The sequence below is a fragment of the Myotis lucifugus genome, unplaced genomic scaffold (genome assembly GCF_000147115.1).
Source record: "Myotis lucifugus unplaced genomic scaffold, Myoluc2.0 scaffold_6, whole genome shotgun sequence".
Classification (NCBI taxonomy): Eukaryota; Metazoa; Chordata; class Mammalia; order Chiroptera; family Vespertilionidae; genus Myotis; species Myotis lucifugus.
The window spans coordinates 13636178-13656179 of NW_005871054.1; the positions used below are offsets into that span (position 1 = coordinate 13636178).

General features: G+C 38.1%; 1 protein-coding gene across 3 annotated transcripts in view; it reads left to right on the forward strand.

Annotated features, from left to right (window-relative positions):
- SRBD1 (S1 RNA binding domain 1) overlaps nt 1-20002 on the forward strand; it is a 155510-nt gene that overhangs the window by 6574 nt on the left and 128934 nt on the right. For all 3 annotated transcript variants that reach the window (XM_014447612.2, XM_006083397.3, XM_023747165.1), the window contains exons 3-8: nt 1524-1701; nt 2828-3214; nt 10152-10318; nt 12903-13020; nt 14353-14491; nt 17593-17689. In XM_014447612.2, coding sequence (XP_014303098.1) covers nt 1524-1701; nt 2828-3214; nt 10152-10318; nt 12903-13020; nt 14353-14491; nt 17593-17689 — 1086 coding nt within the window. The remainder of the gene's footprint in view (nt 1-1523; nt 1702-2827; nt 3215-10151; nt 10319-12902; nt 13021-14352; nt 14492-17592; nt 17690-20002) is intronic.

A 20002-nucleotide genomic window follows, 5' to 3' on the forward strand; every position in this document is an offset into this window, starting at 1 on the left:
GAGTTACCCTCTCTCTTATGTGTGATATAAGAGGTATGTTCTATCCAAGTATTCAATCGTCCCCGAAGACAGAAATGAGTCAAGCTAGGAGCGGAAACCTACTCCGGGGATGACACTGGACTAGTTCAGTGGTTGCTAACCTAGGCCCCACATAAGAATCACCTACGAATCTTTTTAAAATCCTGATCCCTTGGAGTGATCCTCCGGAAATTCTGTTTCTTTGTTATGAGGTTGGTGCCCAACATTAATAACAAAGAAACAGTCCGTTCCGACTTTTAGTTGTATAAATCAGGATTTTAAAAAGATTCCCAGGTGATTCTAATGTGCAGCCAAGGTTGAGAACCACTGACCTATTGTAACTCTGCTCTCCTAGGGCATAATTTAGCTAAGCAGTCGTCCAATCAAGTTTTGCCTCTAGGCAGAACTTAAACATTAAAAAAGCCAAACATCTCTATTCACTAATCAGTGAAGGAAGTAGTTATCCTTCCTGCCAATATTGACCTTTTACATTGTGGGAAGAAATAAAATTAACTGGATTGACGGAGCATGATGCTCCTTTCCCAAAGTTCACATGCTGCTTTTGCTCTGCTGTTGCTATGAGTTTGATTCTTGAGTTGTTAGAAATGTACTGTAGCTGCACCTGATCCCGTTTCATCAGGAAACAAATCCGTTCTCTGAAGAAAAAAAGGGTTAAGTTAAAACAGTTGGAGCCCTGCTGGCATGGCTCAGTGGTTGAGCATGAACCTATGAACCAGGAGGTCACGGTTCAATTTCTGGTCAGGGCATATGCCCGGGTTGTGGGCTCAATCCCCAGTGTGGGGCGTGCAGGAGGCAGCCAATCAATGAGTCTCTCACCATTGATGTTTTTTTCTCTCTCTCTCCCTCTCCTTTCCTCTCTGAAATCAATTTAAAAAAACGAAATCAAAAGATGCATCTTATTCCTTCCCACTCTGGAAGATCTGGGAGAAAAACAAAAACAAAAACACAACAAAAACAAAACAGTTGGAAGGTCTTGGTAGTGGCTTTTTATGTAATTGAGTGTGTTTCCTAGAGCCATTTCCCACTCCTTACATTGGTTTGAATAACCTAATACAATTTAAATGAATATGGTTAGTACTTAGGCAATTATTTAAGTGCTTTTCACTGTTAAGATGGAAAACCTCACAGTGACTATGGTGTGACATGCTCCAGTTCATTGCTGACTGTAATAAATGACTTCCTATGTCTTGAGTGTATGTGTGTGTATAGTTGTCTGTTAGGTGAGAGGTGAATGGAGAGACCTGTGATTTACAGCATATCAGGGGCTATTTTTACATTGGTCTCTGGTTAACTTTTCAGTTTTTAGTAAGACCTGTTCATAGCTTGTGCTCATATCACTCCATTTTATATTAAACACCACATACCTTATTCTTTTTTCAAGAAGTATGTTTGTCTTTTTGTGTGTGTGTGTTTTTTTTTGTTTTTTTTTTACTTTGACATTTGGCTTCATTTTTCCTGCAATTTTTCTGTCAATTTACTTCTAGATCATCTGCCTCTGAAGAAGATGACAAGGAAGATAGTGCCTGGGAGCCCCAAAAGAAAGTCCCCAGAAACCCTAAGCAGCCTGTTTGCAAGGAGTCCAAACCGAAGAGGGTGCCCCGGGGGAAGAAGAATACCCTAAAGATCAGTGATGGCTCGGAAGGCGTGGTTGTTAAGGAGCTGGTAAGTCCGTTAGCTGGACACAGGGCCGCTGCACTGCTTTCCTAACTGGTGATGTTACTGTCTCCTGTATTTAGTGCCCAAATGAGTGCCAGGTCTCATTCCTTCACACCTGAGCTGTCACTTGGGCACGTATGTGGTGGGGGCTGTGCATCAAGTGGCCTCTGGACATGTGTGGACTGCTTTGCAAACTCCCTGACACTACCCTGCTGTCACACTTTCTTTTGTCCTGTATCCATCTGCATAAATTGGTGGCAGGTGTAGCCTGTTGCTTTTTGTCACTGTGTGTTACTCTTGTCTCTCTATCAGCGGTTCTCAACCTGTGGGTCGCGACCCCTGAAAATACATCCTGCATATCAGATATTTACATTGCGATTCATAACAGTAGCAAAATTACAGTTATGAAGTAGTAACGAAAATAATTTTATGGTTGGGGGTCACCACAACATGAGGAACTGTATTAAAGGGTCGCGGCATTAGGAAGGTTGAGAACCACTGCTTTGATTGCAAGTTTTTCTTGGTTTTTCTGGCTGTGTAGACCTATCCTTTAGTCATTTTTTTAAATTAACCTTTTTATTTCTAGATAATATCACATACAGTTGTAAAAAACATACAGAGAGATAGTATGTGCCCTTCATTGAGTTTTCCCCAATGGTAACATCTTGCAAAATATAGGAAAATATTACAATGAGGATTTGATGGTTATAAATCCCACTCAACTTATTTAGATTTCTCCAGTTTTCTTTGTATTTATTTATGTGTGCGTGTATGTGTATATTAAGTTTTATCACATGTAGGTTTGTGTATCCACCACACAGATCCTTGTGGTTCCATTACCACAAGGACCTAGTGTTGCCCATTTATAGCCACACCCAGTTCTTTCCCACCCTACCTTTCCCTCATCTCTTCCTTGTCCCCAATTTCTGACTTCTGGCAGCCACTAATATGTTCAAGAATATTATATAAATATAATCATAGAGTGTGTAACTTTTTGAGATTGCCCCCCCCCCCCCAACATAATCTTGAGATTCTTCCAAGTTATTGTGTGAATAGTTTGTTCCTGAGTAATACTTCATGGTAATTGGTTTTTATCTTCTAATTATCGTGTGTTTTCTTTGTGATTTGATAGAATAGTTCTGTGCTTATTGCTGATGTTGATTTGGAAGACAGAAAAAATAAATTGGATACTGTGCAGACTCTGAAAACAGCAAAGACAAAACGGAAAAATTCAGCTCAGTCACCTTCAGCTCCAAGGACCAAAAAGCTGAAAGTTGGTGAAGAAACCAACAAAGTCAGCAACTTCAAGAGTGAGAGTAACAGTACAGAGACACCATCCACAAGCACCCTGTGGGAAGGGGCATGCAAGAAGGAAGAGGATGAGGATGACTATACAGCTGATCAGTCCCCTTTAAAGAAAATAAAGACCGAATCATGTCCTCAGGGCCAGCCTGTCAGGTTTCCAGCAAATGCCAGCAATGTTGTAGAGGAGGCGGAAATGAACTGGGACATAGTACAGGTATGTGCAGCCTTTTTCTGTATTTTAGTTCAGGTGATTCCTTTCTTTTTGACTAGCATAAGGGTGTTAGTGGCTAAGGGAAGGGTAGGGAGTTTTCTCTTGTCCGTTTGTTAGCAGTTTCAGGAGGCTCTGGTCACTGGTTCCCTTCCTGTGTATGCTGCTTTGTATCATAGCTTATTGTCATCAGCTCTTTAGCTAAGAGCTGTGACCTCAGGCAAGGGATGTCTCTGCCAGGGTGTTCTAGTGAACATATGCTATACAGTGTGCCAACAGATGGGGCCCTCAAAGGTTCCTTGTTAAGTTTTTGCTTTGAATTTGGACTGTATTTCTCTGTGAAGCCATGCAAGTGATTGGGTCATTGGCTGTAGTACATCTGTTTAATACAGTGTAATGTTGTAATAAACTATGAACAAGACCTAGCAGATTCTTAAAGGAAAACTCTGTTTGAATTGAGGTACCATAATATATCAGGGGAAGTCGGATTTATCTCAGTTTCTTTTGCTGGCTTTGGGGATGGTAGAGAAGAACTGGCCCTAAACAGTGATTCTCAACCTTTTTGTTTGCCCCAACATAGTCTGAGAACATTTTACATAATAATAATAGCATTGCCCCTCAGGGTACCTTGGGGGTGACCTTCTTCCCTGTTGTCTGTCCTGGGATTCTGATATGCACTCCTTCCCCTGCTGTGTATTGCAGTCTGGGAAACTTTAGGTGTGATTTACATTTTGGGGTTTTAAAAAATTTAACCAGATGTAGTCATCCTTGTCTAACTTTGAATTAACTTTTACAGACAATTTTTGTGGTATGTGTGCATTTTCTTTCCTATGCCTTTTTATTCCCCCATAAACAGGAGAAACTCCCCAATTTTGTGTGAGAGAAAATAACTTCACCATAGCACTGCACTCCTGCTTTCAAACCTGATTGAGAACAGAGGCAGGTGTTGGGGAAATGGGGACTGAGAAGAGTAGAGTCAGTGATGCCATGTTGGTTGGGAAGGTCTGGAACAATTAAATGCCTGTAATCTGTGTATTATGCTTTGAAGCAAAATATATGTCCAAAGTCTCTGGGGAAATCCTGAAAAGTACATAGTTGGTTAGGAGTGGTCAGTGGAAATTACTTGTATAGAAATTATTAATTATTACTAACTAGAGGCCTGATGCACAAAATTTGTGCAAGAGTAGCCCTTCCTTCCCGGCTTCCCTCGCAGCACTGGCTTCGTCCATCTGGTCTAATTAGCATATTACTCTTTTATTATTATAGATTGAACATGTGAGAAATGGCATTTTTATTTCCTTCATTTTGTGTGATAATCCCCATGAACCCTGACAACCATGACACCTGATCCTCTTTTCCCCCCCATCTTCAAGGCATGTTTCCCAACTCTGAAAAGTTCACTGTTCTCTCAGGAACATCACTGTTTTGTTTGGGGAGGGAAAACTGCATTGCCTATACTTGACTTAGTTACAGACTTCACATATAAACATAGTGTCTATTTACTAATCAGGGATTAGAGATCACTGAGCCAGAGAACCTGCTCCTTCTCACGCCTGTCCCCCAAGCTGCAAATGGGGGGTTGCCATCAGAAACTAGTTTTTGTCAAAGTACATTATATTATTATGCAAATACGTTGTGAATACCCTGAGCATTATAAGAATTTGAAGAGGTGACTAGCTGCAAGCAGTTTTTGAGAAAATCAAATGCTCCAAAGTGGTGATTGATATATATCTCTTTATTTTGAGGGGTGTAGTGGTAGGGGAGTGGAGCAGCCATATGTAATATTTTTGCAAAGTTTCTAAATTGAGGAGGAAGAACAAGCAAAACCTCTTCATTAGCTATTTACCCCTTTCTTGCAACAGATGATGTGTGATTATATGGGTGAAGAAGACTATGGGATGACAAAATTGGGGAAAGAAGTAGGAGAGGAAGGAGGTGAGCTGAGTTAGCTTTCTCTCTGCAGTTCTGTATATAAGCATAGCATCACTCATTGGGTCAAACTGTTTATTCCAGGATGAATTAAGTAAAACAAAATTTTTGTTACTAATATATAGCTGGTAGTTTTTAAAAACTATTTTGAAGTATACATACAGGAAATTGTAGTTAAGTGTATACAGTTTATGAATGTTCAGAAGTGTCATCATATATCCAACTTACAAATCAAGAAACAGAACATTAACAGCACCCTGGAATCTTCCTTCATAACCTTTTCTAAACCCCAATGCCCTCTCCTGTAACCACTCTGACTTCTAAAAGCATAGATTAGTTTTTCCTTTTGCAGTCTTTAAAAAAACTTTCTGTTTCTGATAAGTGATCCAATAAAATGAATATGTAAGGGTAAAAAGAATAGCAGGAATTAACAGCTTTCAGAAGGAATGTATTTAATTGCTGGTTTTTGGAATGATGTTGAATAGAAAATTCTCAATTCTACTCATTAGAGAGTCATTTAATTTAAATGTTAGGTCTTCTAAAATGTAGATGCTGCCTAAGGCTGATTAATGCTATAGTTTATTAACTGATGCCTAGACTTTATTTTTTAAACTGAAGGAATGGGAATATAGACTTGAAGGAATAAATCTCTGGACACTGGGAGATTGCCATTTTGTTATAGGTTTTAGACACTCCAGGGGCAGTATGAAGGCACCATGTCTCACTTCACTGCAGGAGGATTCAGGACGAGAAGTAAAGGCAATTTGATTAATTTGTGTTTTTGCCTGAAAAGAAAATCATCTTGCTTTGCACATAATCAAATTTTTGAAAGGGTACTATAGCTCGGGGGACTGGGCAATTCACTTAACTTCTTTGGGCCTCAGTTTTTGTATTTGTAAAATAGGAATAATGATAGTACCTCTCATAGTTTAAATGAGTTCATATTGAATATGTAAAAGTGTTCAGAATATAATAAACCCTATATAGGTGCTAGTTTAGAATATAATAAGCCTCATATAGATGTTAGTTTAAAACACTTCATGAAAAGTGCCTCTCTATTTAAATCTTTTTAAAAAAATATATATTTTATTGATTTTTTACAGAGAGGAAGGGAGAAGGATAGAGTTAGAAACATCGATGAGAGAGAAACATCGATCAGCTGCCTCCTGCACACTCCCTACTGGGGATGTGCCCGCAACCAAGGTACATGCCCTTGACCGGAATCTAACCTGGGACCTTTGAGTCCGTAGGCCGACACTCTATCCACTGAGCCAAATAGGTTAGGGCTCTATTTAAATCTTATAGGGGAAAAAAATCTCAAGACTGCCTTCCTTTTTACTTTACTCTCATTCCTATCTACCAGTTAACTATACAAATTATTAAAGTAATAAAAGTATGAATGGTTTAAAAGTAAAAAACTGCAGTAGTTCTCTGCCTTACTCCTACCCATCCTTAAGGTTTGTTCTCTCCTTTTAACACTTAAACATTTCATTGTTGTTAGCCTCGTTTTCTTTTCTAAAATACAGATTGCTGGGCCCTAGCTCAGAGTTTCTGAATCAGTCGATCTGGAGTGGGGCTCAAGAATTTGCATTGCTAAGAAGTTCCCAGATGATGCATGTGCTTCTACTCTGGGGATCACACATGGTGAACCACTGCTCTGGTCCACAAATCTCATTGACTCATAGGGGTTTACAGGCTACTGATTCAACAGCTGAAACCTAGTAATGAGCAGGTCAGTCATTTAGTGGCTTAATAGTGGCCATAGGCTAAAGTTCAAACTCTACAGAATTCACCATTCACCTTTTCATTTTGCACCTCAACACCACTTGTACATTTGAGCATTGCTGGATGTGTAGCAACTTAAAAAAAATGTGCCTAGGTTTTTCATCAGTGGCTTTTGATATGCAGTCTCTCATCCTGGAATCCCTGCCCCCGTTTGGCTGCCTGGGGATATCTTCATTTTCTTGTTGCTTTTTCATTGCTCTGGATGTTTCTACCTTCCCTGTGCTCTTAAAACAATCAATATATGCTTCTGTCAGAGTACAAATCACACTGTAGTTTAATTGCTACCCTGTCTTTCTTCTGTTAGTGTAACCGGACAAACAGTGGGTCCATGCTGCCTGTCACTATTCAAGCCAATTAAGCACAGACAGGGTTGAATCATATGTGAGCATTTATTTTATTCCAATTTTGCAGGCAGTATGGGAGAGCAGCAGGTCATCCACAAAAATCTGCTCTTTCCAGCCCACTATAAGCCAGCTGTTTATATAGGTAGAAGTACAAAGGAAAGGTGGCAAATGGGCAGTTTACAGATATGCAAAAGGCCTGGGGATCTTCAAAGTGCTTAGTGATATGGGAGGGCTGGAGTCACACGGGAAAATAGCCAAAGGGTAGACCAAATGGCAGTTAACTGGTAAGCAGCCTGGAGATTTGCAAAGGCCTGCAGGTATGCAAAAAGGGCTGGGGATCTTCAAAGGGCTAGCCATTCTGGCTTCTGGCTCTGGTTTCTGCAACAAAGTTGTTAATCTTTCCATGATAATGGGCAGCTCCAAATGGGGAGGAAGGGCTGCATCTCCAGGTCAGCTCCCAGGTCCCCAGTGCCACTGCCACCCAGGTTAGAATGTGCCGTCTTTAATCAGAATAAAACAGTCACGGTTAACAGAGCATGGTTAATATTTCTTACATTCTAGCTGGTTCCCTGACATTCTATTAATGCTCCTATCATTAGCTTGTGAGCTTGTTGGGAAGAGGGAGTTGGTTTTTTATATTTTGATTATCACTGGTGTAGTGTGGTTACTGGCATATAATATGGACTAAAATAAATGTTTAAATTAAGACAGAAAAAATCGGATGATTTGGAGGCCCAAAAGTGATGATTGCTTATATGTAGTTTTATTATTCTTAATTTCAAGGAGCAAATTTGCCATAAGTGGCAGCATACACACTCTTTAAAAAAATTTTTTTTTTAATTGATTTCAGAGAGGAAGGGAGAGGGAGAGAGAGAGAGAAACATCAGTGATGAGAGAGAATCATTGATCGGCTGCCTCCTGCACGACCCCTACTGGGAATCTAGCCCACAACCCAGACATGTGCTCTGACTGGGAATCAAACAGTGACCTCCTGGTTCCTAGGTTGATGCGCAACCTCTGAGCCACGTTGGACAGGCAGCATACACACTCTTAATACATGTGAACGCACAGCCAGTGTATGTGCCCTGACTGGAAATTGAATTGGCAATCTTTCAGCGCCCTGACTGGAAATTGAATTGGCGATCTTTCGGTGCATGGGACTATGCTCAAGCAACTGAGCCACACTGGCCAGGGTTGCATTAACGTTTTATTTTCACCTCTAGATTGCTAACTCCTTGAGGACAGTGAAGTTTGGGGCCAAGCTTGAGAAGGAATTTTAAAACTATGCTGTAGTGATTGGACTTTTACCAGTAGATAGATAAGAGTCATTGGAGGTTGGGACAGAAGAAGAACAATTAAAAACAAAGGAATTATTATATCTTTGTTCTAGAAATATAGTCATTAGTAATGCAGAGATGTTGGATGGAAGGTCTAAAGAACATAAAATTCTGATCTGTGGCTCAGGTAAAATATACTTGCAGAAAGGAGTTCCAGGGGAAGGAACAGACATTTCAGAGTTTAGTGTGCTTCTTTGGTGACAGATGAGATGGCTGTGATAGAGAACACACTGTGACAGTGAGGACATTGATTAGAGTTCTTTTGGTTGCAATAAGAGAAAACCCCAACTGAACTAGCTGAAGCAATAAAGGAGATTTATTGACCTGTATAACAGGTCAGTTTTATTTATTGACCTGTGTAACAGGAAAGTACACTGAAATACTCTCTTCATGATTCTCTTTGCACTGTCATCCTCAGCTTCAAGGTTCTACATGTACAAATCGTTTTTCTCTAGAGGAAAAATATCTCCGTCCAGAGTTCTAGCCCAGATCTTGAGCTTGATGGCTGGCTCAAGATACAATTAGTCTTACTAGTCTCTGAAGTTTAGTCATTTATTTCATCTCCAGTTTTGAAATTCAGTCTATTTTACATATTACCTGATTTTATTAGCTAGTTGTTTATGATACTTCTTTAATAATTTTTTTGTTCTTTCTTTTATTTTTTGGCAGATCTTGTGCATCAAGATTGAAATACTAATAAAACTTAAGGCCTTTTATATTTTACTTTGAACAAAGCTGCCTAGGCTTTGAGAAGAGTTACTGAAATTGCATTGCATTCTTTTTCTTCTCCAGGCTGACTTCTCTAAACTCTTCTGCTTACATGTACATTGTGCTGAAACTTGTACATGTAGACTTGAGTGTATTTTTAAGACTTAATTACTTTGAATTTGGAGTGCTATATGTGTATGATACAAAATTCAAGATATAGATATTTCTGTCCTAACTCTCATCCAACCAGTTATCTTTCCTGAAAGTAAGCCATGTTTCCACTTCTTGTTAATCATTCCAAATTAGTCCATATAGGAGCAGTTGTATGGCATCCTACTCTGTGGGCATATCATGATCTATTTACCAGTTCCCCATTGCAAAATTAGGTTTTGTCAGGATAAATTCCTAGGAGTGGGATTATTGCATAAAAGAATTTATGTATTGTAAATATTGATAGATGTTGTCAAATTGTACTTTCTCACTAGCAATGACTCAAAGTGCCTTTTCTTGTCACTTACGCCAATACCGCGAATTACCAACTCCTTGATCCTTGTGACCAATCTGAGAGAAAAAAAAGTGCCTATCTCATGGAGCCTGTAGAATATAAATGATGCAGAGTGGTTTCAATTGCATTTTATTAAATTAGTGAAATGACTATTTGATGATTGTCAATTTATATATGTATAGACATATTTTTTTTAATGAAAAAATTTTTTAAACCACATGAAGTAATTTCTAAGTGATTGGAGAACATTATTTGATGCTGTATTTTAAATTACATATTATAGATAGATGTTTAATTTTCAGGATTCTAAATCACTAAGTGTACTTAATTTGCAGGTTTTATCTGAGAGAACTAATATTGAACCTTGGGTTTGTGGCAACATCATTCGTCTCTTTAATGATGATAATACAATTCCCTTCATTGTACGTTATCGAAAAGAGCTCATTAATAACCTTGATGCTGATTACTTGAGAGAAGTTCAACAAACACTAGAGGAGTTACGGTAAGAAACTGGGAAGAGATGAGCCTAGTGTGAGGGGAAAGAGGGCATGTGAGTCAATGAGGAGAAACAGTGAGGAAGTGAATGACAATGTATTTCAACAGTTTCAGTGTTTTGTTTTGCATCATTATTATCTGGTTATAGTCCTATTCTGACAGAGTAAGTCAGTTCTAGTTTACTTACTTAGGGCTGTACAGAGTCCTTCTGCTGATGTGTTTATGCATAGCTTGGGCATGTGTCAAAAAGGTGGTTTTCAGTGAAAGTGTGTGCCTAAGAGTTTGACTGTCATCTTTCAGAGAAATGATTATGTATAATGGCAAAATTAGGACTGCCAGCAGGAAACTCAGAAAAATTAAATTTTGTCTAAATCTTCAACAGCTTGTACAAAACTGCCCTCTTACTACTATAAAGACCCTAAGTGGGAAGTTCTTTGGCAGAATAGAGTTTGGTAGGAAATATGTATATTTTCTTTTTCTATTATTTTAGAGGGGATGGTGATTTTATATCGGGATTGTAAGTTATAGAATGGAAAGTACCCTTTAAAAATATTATGCCTATGGACTTATTGTTATAACTCAGGAATACACATGTAGAAACTATAAAGACTGTAAGACTTTGTATTATTCAGTAAAGTTTATGAAAACAGTCTTCATCATTCATGCATTTATTGCATGTCTCCTACATTCCAGGTGCCATGTTGTTAGCATATATGTTCTTCAAGCCTATAAAATTTGATTAAAATTTGGTATACTACCATTAAGCCATTCTAAAAGTATTAAGGGTTATTTTTACAACAAGTCCAATAAGCTTCCTGTGATTTTGGGGGAACTTGCAACTCACTAACTTTTCCACCCCTTTTGTTGAAGTTTTAAATGCCAGGAGAATTAAAATGCTAATATATGGAGAGTTATTGTACGCTATTGAATAAAGCTCATTAATAACCTTGATCCTGATTACTCGAGAGGCAAAATCACTTAGCCAACTGAGGGAGTCACTATTAAAAAGTAAATTAAAGAATATGATTAAAGAAAAGCTTTCTGTATTTTCTCTAAATATGCCTCTTTTCCTTATATGATGGCCAATAGGACATTGGTCTTTTGTCAAAATGACTCTGGTAGGCTCCAGCCCCCGGGCTACCAGGACTGTAAAAGGCATATAGGATGTAATCTAAGGACTGCATATGCTTCATCTTTAATTTGAAATCTCCTGCCTTTGGTCTATTTTTTCCCATAATTAGATTTAATTTTATTTTTTTATCATTTTTATTAATTTGTATTATCTCCTTGCCTTTTGCCCATCATTTTAGCAATAGCATTATTAGGCAGATCGTGTAAATAGGAACAGGTAATGAAATAGGATGAGAGGCATTAAAAAAAACAGAAGGATTGCATATTCATAGTGAAAAATTATTATAAAGTGGTAGAACAACTGTGCTTTGCCCTTGCCCCCCTACCTGTGCATTGATCCCTGTACATTGATTTCTGGAATCAGCTTCTCTATGAAATTCTGGTTCTTTGTAGTGGAAAACGGTATTTAGAAATCAATTATGAGTGTCAGGTGTACTTTTCCTGAGCAGTGATACCCAATAGCAGTGAGTACACCTGTCACCCATAAGTTGGTGTCTAAGTACCACCATTCTCCTCATTCCAGGGCTGGTGCAGGGTAAGTAAAAGATGAGCCTGGAATGTCGTTTGTCAGAGAATAAGGAAGTGCTCAAAGAATGATGAAGATATGTCAAAAAGGACACAGATTCTAGCTTGAAGGGTACTTCTGGCCAAATATAGAACAATTTGAGCATTAAAATAAATGATGGCAATGGCTTATAACAACTAAAAAATAAATTATGAATCCATAATGCAATAAATTAATGAATAAGTTGCAAGTTTATTGATAAATGGGGTGATCAAAGTACCTCACCACAAAATACTTAATTACAAAGGGAATAAAGAATACCTGTATTATTGAGAAGCCCACACATGCTACCTTAATCAAATAATCAAAGTTAATTAGTATAGGACAAATGAAAGTCATTGTGCCACCTATCTGTCACATCAGATGCAGTGAGAGCAACACATTTTTGCTAAAGAAACACCATCTGAATAAAAATGTGAGTAAACATTAGAGAAACCTAAACTTTGGGACATTATACAAAATAACTGGCCTGAATCAAGCCTTCTAAATCAGGCTTTGAAGTGAAGGAGAGACTGAAATACTGTTTCAGCTTGAAGGACACTGTGGATACATGGTAGTCCCATGCAACCCATGCTTCTTAATTGAATTCACTCTGAAGGACATTATTGAAACAGTTGGTGAAATTTAAATGAAGTCTGAAATCTGAGGATTAGATGATAGTAACATCAGTAGTAATTAATGGATTTTGATGGTTATATTATGTAGGAGAAGATTCTGGTTTCTAGAAAATGCACATAAAATACTTGAATGTGATGGCAACTTATTCTCAAATGGTTCAGAGGAGGGGGAAAAGTACTTTTTACTTTACCTGCAACATTTCTGTGAGTTGGAGATAGCTTCAAAGAGAAAGTTTTAACATATAGGTCTTGTATATTACAAAAGTTTTTATTTTCAGGACTGTTGCTAAGAAGGTTCGTGGTACAATCCAGAAAATTAAGAAGGAGGGAAAGATGTCCGAATGCTTGTTAAGAGCTTTGCTAAACTGTAAAACTTTTGAAGAACTAGAACACGTGGTAAGGAGCCCTTTTTATCTTTTAATGTAAACCTGATTATATTATGATTTAGGTCTGTATAAGAAGCTAAAATCATCAGTCATCATTACTTAATTCAACAAAAGATTTATTCTTTGTTAAATAACTATCAGATGCATATTTGTGCTAGGCACTTGGGTTTACAAAGATAATACATAGTGCTTGTCTTTAAGGAATTCCCAATCAAATAGGGAAAAGGAGATTAGGTTATAGTAGTGTGAAACTTAAGGGAGCATCCTGAGATGAAGGCCTAGTTGTGAGTGTCTTCAGCATGTATTTGGTGTTTGAAACCATGAGAATAGAAGATTTCACTCAAGGGGAGCTGGTGAGGAAGGCAGGTCAGGGTGGACCACTGAAGCATGGGTGGCGGGAGGGAGAGCTTAAGAAGGAGACACGGGAAGAGTAATGAAGTATGAGGAGAATCAGATGATGATCCTGTGGAAGACTAGGAAAAAGAGTTTTAGAAGGAGGTAAAATAATTAACCATTTGTACGCCATAAGCGTCTATAGACACAAACGGCGGACCTTTTTTAATTAAATTCAAAATATCGTGGCAGTTAACTTGTTAAGTGTAGCAGAGAGGTTTGGCAAGATACGGAGGGAAAAAGGTATATTTGGTAATTAGGGGATCCTTATGGATCTTTCTGATATCACTTTGAGCATCTGTATGGAAAGAAGCCAGGCGATAGCGGGTTGAGGAGTGACTGTGGGTTAAGAGGTAGAAGCATTAAATGTTGACAGCTTTTAGAGGAGCTTGCTGGAGTTGAGGAGAGGACCTTACAGTTCTTGCAGTTCAGGCACTGAGTTTTTAAGATGAGTGAATCTAAACAAACTAATTTTAAGCATACATAAAAGTGTAAAGAGTCAGATAAAGAACAACTGTCTTCATGCAGCCAGTATTATATAATTAATATTAATTTGTCTCTGAAGGAAGATGAAAGGGTTGACATAGGTCCTATGTCATAGGACAGTGATGGCGAACCCAAGACATGCGTGTCAGAGGTGACAGGCGAACTCATTTTTTTGGTTGATTTTTCTTTGTTAAATGGCATTTAAATATATAAAATAAATATCAAAAATATAAGTCTTTGTTTTACTATGGTTGCAAATATCAAACAATTTCTGTATGTGACCCGGCACCAGAGTTAAATTAGGGTTTTTCAAAATGCTACCACGCCGAGCTCAAAAGGTTCGCCATCACTGTCATAGGATGTCTTTAGCATTCTCGCCATGTCCTCTGATTTTGTGTCCTAATTTTAACTAGCTTTTTAAAACTGAATGATGTGGTATGTTTTCTGAATTTGTTTTTTCTAGTCAGCTCCATATAAAACCGGGAGCAAAGGCACCAAAGCCCAGAGAGCAAGGCAGTTGGGATTAGAGGAAGCAGCCAGGACACTGCTTGAGAATCCAGGGATGCTCAATCTGCTGTCCTACATTCAACCCAGTGTAAAAGGTACCTGCTTTACTTAAAGAGATCAGCCCTGTTTCTTTTTGAAAACATATATTAAAACGTATATTAAAAAGTTTGTTTGATTAATAATGACTGTATAAAAAAACATAGCATATAAAGAATAAGGAATTCTTACAAAATAAATCCCAATATACTTCTTGCTTAGCCATTCAACTTTTCTTTTTTGATGAAGTATCTGTTCTAAACTTTTGCCCATTTTTAAATTGTGTTGTTTCTCTTTTTCTTTAAAATATATTGTATTGATTTTTTTACAGAGAAGAAGAGAGAGGGATAGAGAGTTAGAAACATCGATGAGAGAGAAACATCGATCAGCTGCCTCCTGCACACCCTCTACTGGGGATGTGCCCGCAACCAAGGTACATGCCCTTGACTGGAATCAAACCTGGGACCCTTCAGTCCACAGGCCAACGCTCTATCCACTGAGCCAAACCGGTTAGGTCTCTCTTTTTTCTTTAAAAACATTTTTTTATCCTTATCCAAGAATATGTTTATTGATTTTTTTTTTTTAATTTAGAGAGAGAGGAAGTGGGACAGAGAAAGAGAGAGAGAGAGAGAGAGAGAGAGAGAGAGAGAGAGAGAGAGAAAGACATCCATGTGAAAGAGAAATATATATTGGTTGCCTCCTGTATGCACCCCTACCTGGGATCGAACCTGCAAACTAGGTATGTGTCCTGAAAGGGAATCCAACCTACATCCTTTTGCTCCAGCCAACTAAGCTACTTGGCTAGGGCTGTTTCTCTTTTTCTTACTAATTTATAATCATTTTAAGGTATTCTTTTCTTTTTGTATGTACTTTTATTTTTTAAAATTTATCTTTATTATTGAAAATATTATAGATGTCTCCTTTGTTTTTTCCCATTGACCCCCCCTTCCCCGCACCCGCCCCTCCCAAGCCTTAGCCACACTATTGTCTGTGTCCATGGGCTATGCATATATGCATATAAGTTTGCCGGTTAATCTCTCCCCACCACCACCTCCTCACCCCCACCTTCCCTCTGAAATTCATCAGTCTGTTCCATGATTCTATGTCTCTGGATCTATTTTGTTCATCAGTTTCTTTTTTTAGTTATCTGGGTTGCAAATCTTTTCTCCCAGTTTGTAGCTTCTGTTTTTACTTTATGCTTTATCTTGGTAAATAGAAAGTCTTAGTTTTATTATGGTTAATATATTAATTTTTTCAATTTATTGATCTTTTAAGATATAGTAATTGCTTTTTTTTCTTTTTAAAAAAATATCTTTACATCCTAAGGTTATAAGGATAATAAGGATTCTTCACTTATTATAAAGATTCTCCTATGTTGTCTTTTAAAACTTTGTCCTGTTTCTAAAAATTTATTTAATTATAAAGTCATATCTAGTCTTTGGAAAGAATTTCAACAGTTTCAATGTGCATGAAGAATAAAGTGAAGTTCTCCTCTTACACTTGTGCTCTCCGGGAGTAAAGTGCTTGTCTTTTCCTGAAATGTATCTGCCTTTCCTTTTGTGTGTGCGTGTGCACAAGAGAGAGAAAGACAGGAAGGGAGTAAGGCAGAGCTATTTCTAAGAAAAACCCAAGGAAAGTGACAACTGACACTTTCAAGATTGTATTGGTTTCATTGTCAAAATGAGGGCCTTAGGTCGCAGCTTGTTGAATAAGTGGCCTTTTCAGGAGTGCTGATAGGATTTAATGGGGAGAGTGATGTTCTGGTGATTCCGACAATCATTCTCGTTTCTCTTGGCCTCTGTTGATTTTTTAGGCTAGGAGACATAAGTATCTGTAGGGGGCAGTATCTGATAACAAAATCTATAGTATGTATAAAACTGTAGAGAATCACAGCATACCATGATCTTGTTTTTAAAAAAATCAGCAAATGTGAGTTTGCAATTTAAAAAATAGAGTACGTGTGTCTGTAAAAAAATATATATCTGTTCATATACAAATAACACATCTCAGTATCTGTTTTGAAAAGGACAATAATCACAAGAAAAAGCACGTTAATATTTGAGTATAGAGATGGGTTGAAATGAGTAAAATTTAAGTTTATTTTTTTTAAATGTGTAGTTTTAGTTGGATTTTTAAAGGGTTGCAACATTTAGTAATTTAATAGTAGCTGAGACTATATAGCCATGTATTAAGATTGGTCACAGTGGGAACTGTCTATGGCCAGTCATAATACGTTTCAGTAAAATCGAATGCCAAAGCTTTCAGAATGTTAGATGCATAAAGGTTTATTGTTTATTTCAATTTTTCTGTTATGGTTGATTTCCTTTCCTTCTATTTTTTACCTCCTGTGCTACAAGTTTTCCTTAGTTCACACTCATATTGAGTTCCTACTGGGTAGGTTTGATAACCATATCTCTCTTGATTGTCATATACGGTGATGCTTCTGAACTATATGTGATGATGGGTACTTGGTGATACTTCTGATGATGGGAATTATTCAGGGCCCAGCAGTTACAGTACTACTAACATGTTTTTCCATAACATGCTTAATCTTTGTAAATACTTCATGAAGTAGGTACTATTACTAGTCTGCTTTTATAGGAAACTGAGGCACAGAGAGGTCAAGTAACTTGCCCAGAGTCGCACATTGGTAAATGGTAGAACGAGGATTAGACCAGGCAGCTGGCTCCAGAGCTGCATTTTTCACCACTAGGTTATATGGTATATGAAGGTCCTCGCTGTTATTGCTTTAGAAGACTTGTTTTTGTTGGAGAGGGAAGCTAGTCATTGCCATGATACTTTTGTGTCTTAACACATTGCGGACCAGTAGTTTTATTGCTCGCTTTACCCAGTGGCCAGAAAAGTTTCTATTGAACGAGTACAAAAAACGTTTTACATAAATGTTACAGGCACACTTTAAAATTAAAGACCCATTGCATTTTGAAGTTATTTTTTACATGTTCTTACAAGTTAATATCTTTTTAAAGTATGATACTTTGTAAAACACTGTGTAATATGAAGCGAGAATTCTCATGATCCGTCCACAATGTGTTAAGTTTGTCAGTTTAAGGTTCTTTTTGACTGGAATAATTTTGTGATTTAATAACAATTCAAAAAAAAAATCTGTAGTTCTTGCTTTTGTTTTCTCTTTTGTCTAAAGGGCTTTCGACACTCCAGGACATAGAAACAGGAGTGCAGCATATTTTAGCAGACATGATTGCTAAAGACAGAGAGACACTTGACTTCATAAGAAAATTGTGAGTAATTCTTGTACAGAGTTTTTCTGCTTTGTGGATTCATGTTGTTAAGAGCTGCATGGTTAGTGCTAAGACCAGTGTTCATTAAAAATTTTTTCAACCTGGCTAGTGTGGCTCAGTGGTTGATCATCGACCTATGAACCAGGAGGTCATGATTCAATTCCTGATCAGGGCACATGCCCAGGTTGAGGGCTCAATCCCCAGTGTGGGGTGTGCAGGAGGCAGCCAATCAATGATTCTCTGTCATCATTTATGTTTCTATCTCTCCTTCTAACTTCCTCTCTGAAATCAATTAAAAAAATTGTTTTAAAACAAACTTTATTTTCAGACTTTTTTTTTTTACAGTAGCAGAACTCTGTTCAAACAACAGAACCCTAATATTTAAAACAGATAAAAGTAAAGTTGCTTTAATTGAATTCTGAGCAGGGAGCCTGAAACTGAATGCTCATCTTCCTAACATTGAAGCACCTCAGTGGAGGGCTTTGAGAAACACTGCTTAAAAACCACTAGGTTACACAAAATATGCTAGAGATTCATATTCATTTAGAGTGAGTGGCATTGCTTTTAAACATATTATGCCATAGGAATATAATTTTATAACATTTCATTTCTAGTGTTTACCATGATTAGGCGAACGAAATTATTTCATGTCAGGTATGGCTAAAAGTACTGACCTCAAAATGAATTTTAGCTGATGGAGAGCAGCTTACCCATGGTATCACAGTCCCAATTTGTAAGAGATTTTTAAAACCCTACTCAGGCTTATGGATTTTATGCCTCATTAAAATAAGATCTTTTTTAAAATTAATTTTTGCTTTTTTAGAGAAAGGAATAAAGAGAGAGATAGAAAGAGAGAGAGAGAGAAAATCGATGTAAGAGAGAAACATTAATTGGCTGCCTCTTGCACAATCCCTGAGACTGGTTATCAAACCCTCCACCTTTTGGTGTATCGAACGACATTCCAACCAACTGAGCTACTTCAGCCAGGGCTTAAATTATTTTATTTTTAAAAAAATATTTTTATTGATTTCAGAGAGGAAAAGAGAGGGGGAGAGAGATAGAAACATCAATAATGAGAGAATCATTGATTGGCTGCCTCCTGCACGCTCCCTACTGAGGACCGAGCCCGCAACCTGGGCATGTGCCCTTGACTGGAATTGAACCCAGGACCCTTCAGTCTGCAGGCCAACACTCTATCTACCAAGCCAAACCGGCCAGGGCTTAAATTATCTTTTACAGAACAATTTTTAAAAAATTAGATTTTACTTTACTTACTTACTTTAATTTATTTATATTTTTTCCCTTTATTTTTTCCCATCACCATTTATCCCCCCCTTTATCCTCCTCTACCTCACAATCACCACATTGTTGTCTGTATCCATGAGTTCTTTCTTTTTTCCCGTTTAAAAAAATTAATTTAAAACTTAATTTTGATGTTTCCTGACCCTCTGCTCTTCATCTCTCTCCACATGCAGCTGTGTGAGCTGTGTAGAGAAGAGGAAAGGTAGACATGAATCAGTTGACTACTGTAGCTTGTCAGGGTCATGTTAATTCAGAGGAGAGAACTTTGCTATTTTCTTAGTGACCCTAGCAGGAATGAGTTGAAGTAGGAGAATTGCCCAGCTTTCAAAATGTGTTTTTATAGCTAACTAGAGCTCCCGTGCATGAAATTTGTAGAGTCCCTAGGCCTGGCCTGCGATTTGGGCCAATCTTCTCTGGCTACCAGCAGCCAACCCTGCCCTCCGCTGCTGCTGCCACTGCTACCAGTTGCCCTCTGTGTGTGGGGCGACCAGTGGGGCGATCGGGCCCCCAGCACCATCCGTGTCCGCCGCCACCTACCCTTGGTTCCCAGTTCCCCGTTCCCCATCAGGCGATCAGAGCCTGCTGGCTGGGGAGAGGGACTGAGAGGTTGGCTGGTAGGTCCCAGTTGGGCAATAGGGGCCTGTGGGCTGGGGGCCGCTCCTGCATTGAGCTTCTGGCCCCTGGTGGTCAGTGCACGTCATAGCTGACTGGTCGTTCTGCTGTCTGGTCGATTTGCATATTACGCTTTTATATTCTAGTATATAGATTATACTGCAAAAATTTGGTTGTTTCAATACATTGTCATTGGGAGCTCTTCTGACACATTTTCTTCTTTTTAGCTTTTAATTGATTCTGACTGGCTTACTTGGTTAGAGAAGGATGATATTTTGACCAGGGTCATTGGTCTGTTTCATTGTAGATAGTTTTGATCTCTTCTATAACTGCAGATGGAATCTGAACTCATTTAGACATTTTATGGAAGGATTGGGTTGATACATAAATAGATCTGTA